Source organism: Hydra vulgaris, chromosome 11 (genome assembly GCF_038396675.1).
Source record: "Hydra vulgaris chromosome 11, alternate assembly HydraT2T_AEP".
NCBI classification, from domain to species: Eukaryota; Metazoa; Cnidaria; class Hydrozoa; order Anthoathecata; family Hydridae; genus Hydra; species Hydra vulgaris.
In genome coordinates this window covers 28,937,399-28,954,170 of record NC_088930.1, presented here as the reverse complement: position 1 = coordinate 28,954,170, position 16,772 = coordinate 28,937,399, and the positions used below count along the sequence as shown (strand labels likewise).

The 16,772-nt window shown below is 25.6% G+C and overlaps 1 protein-coding gene across 2 annotated transcripts in view; it reads right to left on the bottom strand.

Moving 5' to 3' along the window:
- LOC100215853 (calpain-7) overlaps positions 1 to 16,772 on the bottom strand; it is a 76,712-nt gene that overhangs the window by 43,434 nt on the left and 16,506 nt on the right. For both annotated transcript variants that reach the window (XM_065810696.1, XM_065810697.1), the window contains 7 exons: positions 16,421 to 16,483; positions 15,514 to 15,577; positions 12,631 to 12,716; positions 10,257 to 10,350; positions 10,037 to 10,147; positions 9,799 to 9,834; positions 9,605 to 9,716 (listed from right to left, as the gene is read on the bottom strand). In XM_065810696.1, the coding sequence (XP_065666768.1) occupies positions 9,605 to 9,716; positions 9,799 to 9,834; positions 10,037 to 10,147; positions 10,257 to 10,350; positions 12,631 to 12,716; positions 15,514 to 15,577; positions 16,421 to 16,483 (566 nt within the window). The remainder of the gene's footprint in view (positions 1 to 9,604; positions 9,717 to 9,798; positions 9,835 to 10,036; positions 10,148 to 10,256; positions 10,351 to 12,630; positions 12,717 to 15,513; positions 15,578 to 16,420; positions 16,484 to 16,772) is intronic.

Here is a 16,772-nt window from a genome sequence, read left to right as displayed (position 1 = left end):
ATTGACCAGTTAGAACAGTTTTCACATACTATCCATTTGCTGATGGTAGCTTCGCCCCAAAGACTTTCGCAGGAAAAACAAAGACGATTGATATGGTAGGGATTACAGCTGGTGGCAGGAAGGCACTCAGTATTTTAACTGTTAGACATCTTTTTCGAGACCGTTTTCAAAACTTCAAACAGTTTTTGACCACAGTTAAAATATCATTTCTTTTTAAGCTAATGTCACTCATAAACTGTACAAGTTCTACTATAAGTTAAAAGCCTTTAGGGGTTGTCCATAAAGTACATACGCTTTATTTTTACAATTCCCCGCCCCCCTGCTGCATTTTGCCATATGCTTTTTTGAGTACCCTTTACCTCCCTAAAAGTATCTACGCTTTTAACCTACCAACCCAAAAGTTAATGTTGTTAAAAAAAGTTAATGTTGTTAAAATACTATTGTTGTTAATTACTTGCACGTAAAAATGCCAACTTTTGCACACAAAAAAATTCATTCCAAAATCTGTTTGGAATTTGGGAAACGCTTTAATTATACAGAAAAGTACTGTAAAAAAAAAAAAAATGTTCGCGATTAGATTTTTTTGAATTAATTTGAGCCCTGAAGACATACATATATATATACATATATATACATACATACATACATGCAGTCTTTCACTGGAAGACGTGCGATTACACGTCTTTATATGACCAGGCAAACTACATTTTGTTTTGACGATTTGACCGCAGCTATTTCAAAAAACATTTTAAAAACGCGCTGAATGAAAAATATTCTAAATTATACCTTAAGTAAAATAAATTACATAAAAACTTTGAACAAATGTTTTTACATTAGCGAAACGCTTTTAAATAAAGTAACAATTTACTAATAATGGTTTTTTTTTTTAAGTATAATTGGCAGTTGTATATATTTTTTTAATTTATAATATAAAAGTTGTTTAAGTGTACATTTTTTATAATAAACGTTATTAAAAATAAAAAATTGTTTTGTTTTTATAAACAATGACATTCTACGACAGCGAAAGTCTTTTTAAAGAATTTTAATATAAGAATAATTAAAGTTAATACATTTGAAAAGATAAACAAAATTTCGTTGAAAAAAGAAAGACAAATGTTTTAGAAAGCCGTTACAAATAAATAAGTTTGATCTTAAATGCTTTTATATTATCGAAACACTTTTTAATGAAGTAACAAAACACTTCTAATGAATTTATATAACAAGTATTAAAAGCTATTGCTTTTTTTACTTGTATAATTATGTATTTTTTAAGGTAAATGTTTATCTTTAAACATATTAAAAAACAAAGTACAAATGTTAAAACAAAGAATGAAGTGATTTTTTAATGCGTAATTAAATAGACTAAGCATTTTAGTTTGATGAGTTTTTTTTTTGTGTGTTTTTGCTTTAGTTTTTAAAGTTTTTTTTTTAAGATAACTTTAAGTAAGTTTTCGTAACGCATTTTTAAATTTTGAAAATATGTCAAAAGCCATGGTCAAATCGTGTGAAAGACTGATGCATATATATATATATATATATATATATATATATATATATATATATATATATATATATATATATATATATATATTATATATATATATATATATATATATATATATATATATATATATATAAATTAGTAAAAAACACTTATCTAACTTTTATCTTCGACTTGAAGTTTCACCATTGCTGGATCATCAGGAAGCTTCCTGATGATCCAGCAATGGTGAAACTTCAAGTCGAAGATAAAAGTTAGATAAGTGTTTTTTACTAATTTATTATTGCTCTGTTCTTTAAGAACATTGAGCACTCTATTTGTAAAATACACTAACATAATTTACATATATATATATATATATATAAATTCAAAAATAGTCAGAACAGTGAAACAAATCCTGTATTTCTTTTTTCTCACAATGTTTTTATTAAAAACAATATAATTACCAAACAAAATTACTAATACAAAATATTTTTTTATAAATATTAATTAAAAATTAGTGCTAATAGTTTTAATTAATATTTATAAAAAAATATTTTGTATTAGTCATTTTGTTTGGTAATTATATTGTTTTTAATAAAAACATTGTGAGAAAAAAGAAATACAGGATTTGTTTCACTGTTCTGACTATTTTTGAATTTATTTGGTTAAATATCATATTTCAAGTTTATATATATATATATATATATATATATATATATATATATATATATATATATATATATATATATATATATATATATATATATATATATATATATATATATATATATATATATATATATATATATATATATATATATATATATATATGATATATATGTATATATATGATATATATATGATGATATATATTTACAGTCAAGATCAAAAGTTTGGAACATTTTAAAAAATGCAGAAAATTTGAAATATTTGCTTAAAAATAATTTTTTTACATTGAAAATTTTGAGTATTATTATTATATACATGCAAAATGCTATGTTATAAACCACTAAATTTGTTTTAGTCATAGGTTGTTGTTATTTTAGCAAAAAATCAAATAATAATTATGGAAAAAACTAATGAATTAACAACAAAAAATTGTACTCAGATTGTTATTTTATGTGAACAAGGATTGACCCTGACTTCTATTGCTGCACCTTTTAATGTAACACATAGCTGCATTATAAAAACATTAAAACAATATCAAGAAACTGGTAATTTTATAAGCAAAGCTAGAACTGCATGACCAAAGGTGACTACTCAAAGGGCAGATAACTGCATTCATCGTTATGCAAAAGCACATCCGTTTGCCAGTGCTTCTGTAATTTCTTAGATATTCCCAAATGGTGTTGCACCAAATGTTGTGAAAATTAGAAGACATTTGTGCAAGCAGTTTAACTTAAATAGCCATGTTTCGACAAAAAAACCTTACCTTTCTCAAAAAAATATTAGGGACTGTATTGCCTTCTGTCAAAAATTCAAGAACTGGTCAGCGGAAGATTGGAAGGATGTAATATTTAGCAACAAATCACTAATTAAACAATTTGGTGGTCATTCCACAAGCGTTAGATGCCCACCTTGACCCTCAGTATTTGCTTTCTACTGTAAAACATTGCCCTAAAATCATGATATGGAGTGCCATTACAGCAAATCAAAGTGGTGGTTTATGGTTTATGCCTTTTAACACCACAATTAACAGCCATATTTATCTTCAAATACTTAAAAAAAAACTTAAAATTTTCATGAATATCACAAATACCCACAATTTTCAGCATGATGGAGCACCCTTTCATAGGGCCAAGCTTCGAAGTAGTTGTTTACGTGAGAATGGGGTTGAGATCATTGGCCCCCGGCCTGGTAACTCACCCAACCTCAATCTTATTTGAAAATGCTGAAATCATCTTAAAAATGTAGTTCAGAAACTAAGACCCTCATTTTCTGATGATTTACAAGAAAAAATCAGGCAGGTACAGAATCAACTTATGACTCTTAAATATTTGAGAAAGTTCATTCACTCTATACCTACCCGCTTAGCTAATTGTTTAAATGCTAAAGGACATTATAGTAAGTATTAACCTCAAGTATTTAATTTACAAGCATTTAATGTATCAAAGATATTATTTTTGTCAATTGCAATGGTTAATAATACATTTTGAAAAAAAATATTATTAATTTAATAAAAATTGTGGCTTTTTATAAAATGTTCCAAACTTTTGATTGTGACTGTATATATGATATATATATATGATATATGATGATATATATATATATGATATATATATATATATATATATATATATATATATATATATATATATATATATATATATATATATATAAATATATATATATATATATATTATATACATTAGGTTATAAAACTTAGTTTAAAAATAATGATTTTAAACAGATTTAAGGAGATATTTTGCTAATATTTAAGGAGATTTGGTCGCGAACGACAATTTTTTGAAAGAAAAAATAAGGAGAATTTAAGGAGGAAATGATTACATTAAAAACAGAACCTTTTTTTTTTAATAAACTCTTTATATAAACAGGTAAACTAATATAAATTAATATATAACAATATATAAGTAACAAGCTTCATCAAAATTTTTTAAAAGAAATATTCATATTTTTTTGGAAATTCAACCATAAGTAGTGATCAGACAGCAAGCAAACTGTGAAAACAAAGAGCTTTTCTTTATGATATAAGCACACATTAAGACAAGAAAATCACATATTTTTTTCTTGAACTTGTCAATTTGAACATCAGTAATCTTTCCCTTACTCTTAAGTTGCTGAAGATCATACTAACAAAAATTCAACATCAATCTTAATGGTTGAAAGTCAGTTAGAAATTAGAAAAATCTATTTTTATAAATACTTTGCAGTTTTGAAATTTGCAGAAACTTCTAATCAAATAAAAAAGTTGCATTGCAGTTCTAAAAAAAAAGAGTTATTGGTTTATCAGTTTGAAGAAACTAAAAAAAAAAGTTTGTAAAGATCCATTGATAGTATGTAAACCACATTAATGACAATGATTGCATTTGATCCATTGTTTTGACGTTCTTTATTGAGCATTGCCAAAAACAGTTTATTCACATTAGGGCTAACCATAGGCACCTGAACCATTTTTCCATCGTTGCATGACTGGTTTGATCTCTATCAAACCAGTTATGCAAGACTTAAAAATATTTAGAATACCTGTTAAATATTTAGAATACTGTGGTTGCAGCTTTTCCAAGATTTCTGGCCAGACTTTTTTAAGATAATGCAAAAATATGCATTAAAGGACAAGACCGAGCTGTCAAGCCCAAGGGAAAAATTAGGAGAAGAGAAAGGGTTAAAAAAAATTAAATGAAAAGATATTTTGAACAGATGTTCAGAACAAAACAAAGACAAAGTATAGTAAAAAATTATAATAATGATGATAATTTTGACATGTATGTAATAGAAATTATAAACTCAGACTCTTAATGAAAAATCATGACCAATGCGCAAGGTCTAAAAAAATAGAACATGAAATACAAAACTTAACATATTTGCTCAAAGAGGGAATTAAACCTGATCAAGATAGAGATGTTGATGTTAATAGAAAATAATAAATATTGAAAATATAATAAAATCAAAATTAATAACAATGAAATAAAACAATGTACAAACAAAACAAAGACAAAGTACTTGAATATGTATATTTACATACATATATATAGTATGGTGCAAAACTGAACCAGAATGCATAATATTTTTATTTTCTTATAAAGAATTTAGCATTTTGAGAATTAATATTGCTGGTAGGAATTATTAAAAAAAAACAATTTTTATTAAGTATTTATTGAAGAAAAATATTTACTTACAAAATAATAAATGAAAAATATGGTGAATCAATTTGGAACCACGCGAAAAAAACTGTCAATTTTTGTCAATTTTTAATATTTTGTCCATAATCCTTTAGCTTTTTTAACTGCTGCTAATCTTCTATTTGTGCTCTTTATAAGATTTTCGCAAAGGTTTAACGAAATATTTTCCCACTGTTCTTGAACTCGTTCATATAACACATTAATGGATGATGGAGAGTCAGAATAGTTATTAAAGAGCGCTTTTTTTAATTGTGACCACAAATTTTCTATTGGGTTCAAATCAGGACTTTGTGCTGGCCATTCTAACACTTGAAAGTCCTGCGAAGCTAACCAATTCTTAACCATTTTAGCAGTGTGCTTTGGGTTATTGTTTTATTGAAAGTTGACCTCATTTATTGGGTAAGGCATATTTTCAACAGTTTCCAATAATTCGTGCTGTAAAATATCAAGATACATTTCCTTATTCATGTTTCCAACTATTCTTCGAATTGGTCCCAATCCATAAGCCGCCATACACCCCCATAGTTTAATATTGCCTCTGTCTGAATAAAATCTTTTTGGGTTAATGGTTCACCTTCTCTTTTCCAGCTCCATTGGCGGCCATCAGTGGTATACCGATTAATTTTAGTTTCATCTGACCAAATAACTTTCTTCCAATCATCTTCGGTAAAGTTTTCATATTTTTTACAAAGTTTAATCTTGCTTTGTTTGTTTTTTTACTAAGTAATGGTTTTTTATCTTTTCAATTGCTCGAAATTTACTTTTTTTGAGATCTCGCTGCACTGTCCACCTGCTCACATTTTTTCCTATAACAGGTTGCAAAAGTTTAGCTGCATGAGATGTCGATTTTGCTTCTCCAGTGGTCAAATATCTGATTACTCTTCTACTGTCTACCGCACTCAACTTCTTTGGTCGACTGCCAACATTTTTTTTTAGAATATGTCCACATTTTTTTCTAATTCGTTGCACAGTACTTTGACTAACTTTTAATTTAGAAGCAATTTTACGAGTTGTATTTCCTTCTTCGATCATCTTTTTTATTAAATCACTCTTTGTCTTTGAAATTCCCATTATATTAAAAAAAACTATCAAAAACAATAAATTTAAACAATAAAATTTATGAAAATAGAAACTTATTTTAGATATAAATATAGTCAATTGATTTGCACACAAAATTATTAGATTAATTTGAGAAAAATAATAAAGATATTGCCTTCATCAAGTATGGTGCAAAAGATGTTTGTCACTAGATAAAAATACTTGTGCATTGGGGTAAAAGGAGGAGACGTAAAAAGTCGTAAAAATTAGCACTTTACTACTGTAATAATCCCGACAGCGCTAATATATCGAAAACAAAATAAACCATAGTTTTGTATTTTTTTAATATATATATATACATATATATATATATATATATATATATATATATATATATATATATATATATATATATATATATATATATATATATATATATATATATATATATATATATATATATATATATATATATATATTTAATAAAAGTATAGGACTTCAAATAATCAAAGAAGCAACTATTTGCTTTTTTATTAATAAATATGGTCTATTCACTTTAATAAAATTTCCTAAATGATAAAAAAGAAAGTAAGGACAAAATTAAGGAGAGCAGCCAAATTCTAACTTTTTTTTAAGGAGGAGTGGGAACACTCTATGTATGTATGTGTGTGTGTATATATATATATATATATATATATATATATATATATATATATATATATATATATATATATATATATATACACACACACATACATATGTGCTATATAAATATATATATATATATATTTATATATATATATATATAAATATATATATATGCATATATATATACATATATATATGTATATATATATATGTATATATATATATATATATATATATATATATAATATATATATATATAAATAAATATATATATATGTATATAAATATATATATTTATACATATATATATATATATTTATATATTTATATATATATATATATATATATATATATATATATATATATATATATATATATATATATATATATATATATATATATATATATATGTATATATATTAAGGATATGACTTTTTTTATGACCCCATATTCCTGGGTCATAAATTGATGAATATTTGTGCAAAAGAAATTAAAAAAAACATTAATTTGATTTTCTTGTTGAAAAAAGTCATCCACAAACAAAAAAATTAAAATTTACCATATATGCGTAAGGATAAAATTTCAAATAATTTTATGATCATTATTTTTTAATTCAAATTTTTATAACTAGAGAGTTATTATGTAGTTTTTAAGCATTTTACAGTTTATTATCACAATGTAACACTTTTAATTACAAATAATAACTATTTCTTAATAATAACTCAAATAACAATTCTACAAGTACGAAATGTTTACTGTATATATAGAAAAAATAAAGTTTAATATACAGTTGTTATGCTTTGTTAAACAAAATTACTGGAGGTTCTCTTTCTTTTTTACAGACACTTGATTGCTCATTCTGCACACTGACTTCTGGGAATTTCCAGTCTTGGAAATGGTTCCTCATTCCAAAACTTTTTCACTGAGTTAAACACTTTTTCGTGATCATGCAAGGTGCTAAAAAGCTTCCTATATTCATTTGCATTAAACCAATGGTTTGCCTATCTGTAAGAGATGAATCTACAAATGTCGACTAGTGAGTCTTTTCTCTCTGGTAGAAGAATAAATTAGTTTAGTTTTATAAAATAATTAGTATAGTTTTTAACAAAAATCACAAAAGCAAACTAGACAAATCTCCCAAGTTTGGTAGTAGTTTGTTGAGTAGTTTAATTGATGTTTGAACAAAAACATCTTAGCACTGTACAGAAGTATGGCCATCCAGTAGGCTTTGTGGAAAGCATCAGCTAAGATCACAAATCCATCTGTTAGTAGAACACAAATCCATCTGTTGGTTTTTCTTTATATGAAATGCTTTTTGTTTAAAACTTAATTTTTTTTAAAATTCAATTTATTTTTTAAAATAACAAAATAGCACTTAACATTCTTCTTCATTATCAGCCATTAGTCTTGAACTTTAAGTGGAGCAAAAGCTCTTCTATTTATAATGTTACTTTATTCTATAGGTATCTTTTCCAAGCAACAACTTCCATACTTCTTTGATAATGATGTCATAAAAACGATGCCAACAAACAAGGTAGAGTATTTTTCTATCAAGGTACTTTTCTATGGCAACTGCAGTACTTTGAATGCATCCAGCGTTGGTTGCTGTTGTATCCCAGCAAGTACCAACAATATTTTTTCAATATCCCACCATTTTAAAAAATGAATGCATTAATTTGTTTATAAGTCAGCTGTTCATAAGTTCAAGTTTTGAACTCCAAGAACACTTGTTGACCATCTGTTGTGTTTCACAAAAGATTAACAGCAAGTGTGACTGTCAATTTTGCTTCAGTATTTGTAAGATTTTCTCATCCCAGTATAGAACTGAATACTCTGTTTTTTACTGGGATTAGAAAATTTTTCACAGATGTGTAATGCTTCTTTAACTCCTAATTTCTTGTAAATGCATTTATTACTTGATTTTCAGATTCACTTTTAGAATGTTTTTTCAGGGAGTTCCATTCATTGTAGAAAAACATAGCTTTGTTATGAACAATTTGTCATAAGTTTCAGTAGAACCTTATCTTAGATGGATTTTGTCTCTTGACAAAATCCATCTATGATAAGGTTGCTTCTTGATATACTACTTGATAAGAAATAGTTGAGAAATGTTTTTAATAGTTTATCAAAAGGCATGCTTGAAAGATACTTTCAGCAAAATCTCTTAACTGTTTAACCAAGAAGCCATTTTTCTGTATAATGTTCTAGTGAAAAAAGATTTACTTTTGTTTACTGGTTTGACTTTATTTATTTTATAGATTTTATATTTATATATATATATATATATATATATATATATATATATATATATATATATATATATATATATATATATATATATATATATATACACATTTTTGAAAACATCGACAACAGTGAATAAGGGGCCATCAAATAATACAAAACAGTCTAAAAGAGAGGGTATATTTTTCCCAAGACTCGGAGCTATAACTTTTTATTATTTAATAAGTTTAATATTTTGAACTTTAAAACTAAACTTAAAATAAAAATTTTAAATTATAAAAAATAAAACTAAAAAAAAATATAAACTTAAAGATTTTTAAACATCAAATACCTTTCTCAAGACCATTAAGCATCCTATCAAACAAAACATCAGAGTTTATATCTTTTGACTTAAGTGAAGCTCTCTCTGGTATCCATCCAGTTAGAGCATTTAAATCAATATTCTGAGAAATATATAATGATATCACATATAATTTTGTATTAAGATTAATGATAAAAAGTTTGTACAACTCAAAATAAATTTACAGAATTGGAACCAGGAAAATCATAGCCACCCATAACCTAACAAAAGATATATGAATAATTGTTAAAAACTTAAAAAATAAACTTTTGTAAAAAATAATAAGGATATATTCAAAATAACTAAGTTACAAAAGCAATTCTCCAAAATGAAAACAAATTTTAAAGAAAAAAAATACTATCAATATATAGACTACCTTCATGTACAAGAAGTACATGAAGTACAAATAAATGACATAATGACCTTCATATATGCCTTCTCAAGTAAGCTGACCCAAAATTCGTTGCAATTTTGTGAAAATGAACATAATAATTGCCCATCTTTTCCCATTGGAAGTAAATCATCAATGATTACCTACAAGGTAAAAATAGTTATTTAAAATAATATAATGCTAATGAACACTCTATGATATTTAGGTGCACCCACCAATAAAAAAATATTAATATAATTTCTTCAACATTACCTTTCTTGCAACCCCATTGAAATGCAATTTCACCATATATTTTCCACACGGATTAATAATTGGAGTACCATCTTTTCGTTGTGGAAAGATAATACTAAAAATGCAAATAGGCAAATTAAAATTTCAAAAATTAAAACTCTTAAAATGTAATTATCCTTGCATGATAATAAAAAAATGAATGCCAGGATACAATAAGTCTTGATTTTTTTATGCAAACACAGCCTAGAAAAAGCAAATACTTGCAAGTAGAAAATTTTTTTATGATATTTGTTGATGCTTCAATAAGTGGAAGTACATTTAACAATGGAAACACAAAAAGAAGAGCATTTGTAAGCCATGTAAATGGCTGAAATACTTCAAGTTGATGACGATCTTTTTAAAAGGTTCTATATTACCCTTAGCTAGTTGTTCTGCAAGTTTCCAATAGATACAGATAAACTTTAAGTACATAGTATTCTATGTCTGCTAGAGTTCAAAAGACAAGCTGATCTCAATCAACCATTTATCTGAAGAAACACAAGAAGGCAGAAATAAAGATGTTAAAAATTATAGAGTACACTTTAAAAATATTTCCTCACGTGAAACTGTAACAAGATTGCTCTTTTTCTCAGACCTTAATAAAACTTCTTTGAAGATCTGAAGTAGGAGCTAATCATATTCTTGTTGTTATTATATGATGTGGGAACTTATTAAAGACCCCAGTCTTTTATAGGTTTACTTAGCCATAAGAAATTTGTAAAAGACTTAATTTTTATATATGGGTAATATTCAAATTTAATTTTTTAAAGAACAGAGATGTGACTTGATTCTTACGATGTTGTATGTTCTTGCCATGCAACTACATGCACTAAAAGACATTCATAATGTTTAGGTATTTATAAAAAGATAAAAATAAGTATTATATGTTTTATACTGTATTATGTTCTTGCCATGCTACCTAATGCATGACATTAACAAAATTTATAGTCTAAGTACTTATAAAAAGACAAGTACTGGTATGGAATGGTATGGACTATTAAAGATTTTTGAAAAATCAGCATACACATGTTTTATGTTAAATTTTATACTTCATGTGTCCTTGGAATTGTCATTGAAAAACATGCATATTTCATGTCTGGAGGATTGATAATGATTTAAAGGTCTTTCATAAAAATATTTCTCCCAGAAAATAAGTCGCCAAACATAAATTTCATCATAATACCCGTCCTCAGCAAAAACACAACGTCAATTATAAATTTTATAATAATATTTGTCTTAAATCTAGATGTTGTTTGTCCCATTAAACAGAGTTAAACATATATCATATACTTGTTTAGTGTCATCAATGCGTTTATCAGAGATATGAAGTTTATCAGAGATATGAAGCATTACAATGATATTTGTAATAAACCAAGGTATAATTACTATTCATAAAAAGTTTCTAGGTTAGATTTAAAAATGACAACAATATGATTATGCCTGACAAAAAGTAACATTTCTGGACCACTGTGCATGGGTAAATGAGAAGTGACTATACCAAAAGAAATGGAATATTAGATTTAATTTGATAAATACAGCTATTTCTGAAAACATAGGGAAAAACATTAAAATTGTTTGAGTTAATTTATCTGGGGTAAAAAATAGTTATAACCAGGAGTGTGGTTTAAATTAAAACTGATAAGATTTCTTTTTTTTTTAACATCTTTACTTTCAACAAAGCTGCAAGCAACCTATAATTAAAGTTGGAAGTTACTGGAAGAGAAAATATGAAATCTATAGAGCAAGATAATGATTAACAGACGACTTAAAAGATTGCAAATTATATGAATCAGGAGAACAAGATGAAAGAAGCGAATTCCAAAGAACTGGTTCAAGGAAAAAAAACTAGACAAATAAGAGTTTTTGGAGCACTTAGGAACAGTCACAGAAAAAGTATGTGACTTAATTGAATGACAAGTAACTTGAGAATGAATTTTAGTAGTTGGCACAAGAGACGCTAGCTCTTTAGAGCAGTGCCCATTATAGTATTTGTAGAAAACAGAACGAGAAGCAACATTACGATGATGTGATAATGGTTGGAGGTTGGCTGCAAGAGCAGGTCCAGCTATGTTTACAATGCGTTTTTGCACCTTGTCTAAAAGAGAAAAGGTATTATTGGAAGGGTTTGAAATCAAGAATTAGTGTCACAGTCAAGTTCTATTTGGGACTTCTTATTCATGCCAGTTATCGATAATAATTTAGTTTCTAATACATTTAAACTTAAATATACTAGAAAAATTGGTGTAAAAGTATTCAATAAAAAAGTATTTATTAATAGGAAGTTATTAATTCTAAAAATTCTAAGAAAATGAAATTTTTAAAGCATTTTAGCATAAACATATATATTATTTTTGACCTTGTAATTAGTTTCCTCTGAAACTGCCGTTCATAAGCTGCACTGATAGCTAAAGAAGCAACAAAGGAGCAGTCAGATACAATTGTCTAGAAAGAAAATGTAACAACTTTAGGTTGTTTTTTTTTTTAAATAAAATTTATGAAAAAAATAAAAGGCTGTAATCAAACTAGCAAAAATTTATTCAAAAACACATATGCAATATTAAAATAGTCAAGATATATAGTGATTTACTAATAAGAAATTTCTTTATAAACCAAAAATCATTAGAAAAATGTTTTAAATTTAAAAAATATTTTTTAAATTTAAAACATTTTCAAAAACTTTTAAAATCTGCCACAATATCAGATTGCATTATTCTTATTTAGTGGTTTTCAGTTATTTTCACTCCATGTTTTTTCAAATCTCATTTTCCAGATATGACATAAACATGAGAAATAGTTAAAAACAAATTAAAACTTTTTTTACACTCCTAAAACAACAAAACATTCAAAACAATATGAATAAACTAAACTTGATATAACTATCATTTGAAAATATATTTTGAAACTTGAAATTTAATTATAAACGATCCAATTTAAGGTTAAGCAAGTGCTTGTTATGTGTACTGCTTCCATTGACACACATAATACAAACATAAATCCTAAATTAAAAATTCAGACAAATAAAATTCCACAAATATCCTTGAAATTCAAGAATCATAGCTCTTTACTTCCTATAATAATAAACGTTTCTAATGATTTAATAATATTTCTAATTTGACATAACAAACATTTTCAGTATAACTTTTAGGTTTTAATGTATGGCTTCAGACAATTGTTCTAATGTAACATTGTGTGGTTCAAGATACTCCTTAAGATGGTATCATGTAAACCTTTTATCCTAATGCAAAATTCACAATGGACAGTGTCCATTGTGAATTTTGGGTTTTAAGAAAAGCATGGACTCAAATAACTACTTTCTTCTTGTAGGATAAATCAAGTTTTATCCAAAAAGAGCATTCAAGAACTACATTATACAAAAGCGAGCCTAAAAAGCAAGAATATTAACTTGCTGAACTAATAAATAATAAAATAGTTTGTTTTTAAAATGTAAAAATTTTCTTCTACATTTCAAACTATGTCTAGTATGAGCACCTTGTTGGCCTTAGTCTACTTCTGGTTTTAATGCTAATGGATCAAACAAACACCTTTATGAAAATCTTTAGAGATACCAATCCAAAATCAATACCAACACATCCAGCAGAATTAGAAAAAACTAACTGCTAGAAGCAACACACTTTGTATACAACCATGACTGCCAGAAGAAACACACTTCATTTACTACCGTAGGTCAATACAATAAACAATATTTCAAAAATGTTTTTACCAATTTTGAATTGAGATTTTTTGATAAATTCTTTTCTCTTTTTGTAAAATCTATTTAATTAGTTAGAGCTCTTTGTATCGTGTTTTCTTGTACTCTGATACCCTTTCTTATTAAGTTTTAAATCTATATTGTTATAAACAACAGATATTTCTTTTAATGCTCAACAATTTAGTCATTTGGATTCTTTGAAGAAATTAGAGAAAAGAGATTTTGAACAGTTTTTATTAAGGATATTGAATAGTAGAACCTTCTAGAAATATAGTTTTAATCTTCAGAAACTGTAAGAATTAGGAATAGGGCTAAACAAATGTGTTTTTCTTTTTAACAGTCTTAATTACAAATTAAGACTGTTAAAAAGAAAAGTAATAACAAATAAGTAAAGAATGTGGAGACTTCAAGAAGACTATTAAGTCATGCCACTAGATATGTAAGATACATTAGGTGTGCGTTGATATATTATATGGTAATGTAAGATACATAAGGATTATATAAATTTAAGTTACATAATTGGTTACATGTTAAACTTGTATATTGATGCTCATTGATAAAAACTAAAAAAAACTTTGATTTTCAAAATTTTAAAGTGTATAAATATATTTTCAGTTAAAAAATGAGTTTTATATATATTTATATATATATTATATATATTTTATATATATTATATATATATCCATTTAAAAGAAAAAATAGTATATTTAATAATTAGTACTATATAGTATATATAGAACAGTATATTTGATAGCATTCTGAGCAAAATGAATAATTTTACTGAATTTATATTTGTTTGAAACAAAAGCTTTTCAGCTTCCACAAACTCCAGTCAGATGGTTGCGGGAAATAAATTTTTAAAGAAAAAATATGCTTAGATTTTAAATTTCATCAAAATATATTTTGGTACTCAAAAGATATGGTCATATAAAACTTAGAACCCCTCATCTTCAAAATTTTTTACAGTTTTAGAAAAAGGATCAAAAGAAATGTGGCTTTTAATTTGTTTTTCAATGGTTTTTATCTCATGTCAGTCTACTACAAAGAGTAGTTTAAAAAAACCTCTGAAAATCACAGCAGCAATTAGTTATAGGATATCTTTCATAAAAAGTTTTCTTAATTTTTTATAACCTTTTTTTTAACTTTTTTTTATAACTTTTTATAACCAATATTGTTCACTTTAAAAAGTTATCTTAAAAATCATGATTAGGAAGCTTAAACATATTGTGTATATTAAGCATGCTTAAACATATTGCATATTGTGGCACATCAAAAATGAAATTGAATATGTTAGAGTTTAGTAAAAAGGGAAAACGTTTTTTTACTTTGTTTGAATTTACAAAGTAATTACATAGTAGTACTACAGTTGACTCTCGATATCTCAAACTCTCAGGGGACTGGGAAAAAAGTTCAAGATATTGAGAGGATTTTAGCTTAAACAAGTGTGCAAGAGACCGGAAATAAAGTTTTAGATATTGAGTAGTCGAGATATCGAGTGTCAACTGTAATGAACAATTTTAAAATATAAACCTGTTTAATGCTCAGACTGGAGACAGCAAAAATCATTTGTGGATTTTCACAAATATCTGAAGGTCTATTGTAAAAAAATAAAATAAATTTTGAGTTTAAACATTTTAAAATTATTATTAGACATAAAATACTTTAACATTCATATATGCAAAGAAAATGCAAAACAAGAATGATTTATAAAATTAAATTTTAAAAAGTAATATCAAAACAAGATGGGTTTTAGAAACGATGGGTTTTCGATCAAAACAAGATGGCTTTTTGATCAAAACAAGATGGGTTTTAGAAACGTTGCACTTAATTTTGTTTTTACTTAGCATAAGACATTTAAATTTATTGATTGAAATTTATTGTGAGGATTAAAACTTTAAAACCTGATGATTTTATATTACAAAAAAATAATAATTTTTATAAAAGCAATAAAATAACTTTTATAAAAAATAATAATTTTATTGCTTTTATAATGATATGGAGATTTTACTGCTTATTCAAGTTTTTTCTTATTAAAAATAAAGTAAAATGTTTCAAACTAAAAAAACTAAAATATTTCTTTATTAAAAATAAAGTAAAATCATTTGAGTCATTTGTGATTCAACATTAATAACAAAACCTTAGTTCATTTTTTGAAACCTTTTTTTTTTTTAAATAAATTTTTAAAAATATATGAAAATAATCTCATCTGTGTTTCTAATGCTATTTTGTAAAAAGATACAAGATAAATATTTGTTATAAACAATGCGATTCTTAGAACTTCTGATCTGAAAAAGATATAAGATAAAAATTTGTTTTCAGATCAAAAGTATTAAAAAATCACATTTGTAAACAATGTGATTTTTTAATACTTTTGATCTGAAAAAGGTTGCTTTGAAAAAGGAATAAAGAGGAAATAATTTTGCAAAAAATTTATTACCTGACCCATGATATGAATCTTGACTGTTGATTTGGTGCCAGTGTAAGAAGTCCATTAGGATCTCTGGAAAAGAATTTTTTTTTTAAGAGTTATCATTTGTTTTAAAATGACAATAAACATCATTACATCTACAAATATATTATGTCTTATTATTTTTGATTACCAATTCTCAGCAATTGTAATTTCTAAAAAAAACCACATTAAACAACCCAGATATGGACATTTAAAAGGCCTGTAGTATGCTGTTATAGATTATTTGTAGGTATGGGTGTCTTGTATTGCAAAGGACTGTTATATAAAAAAAAAAGAGAATAAGACTAGAATCTGATTATATAATAAAGTGCTCTTCATG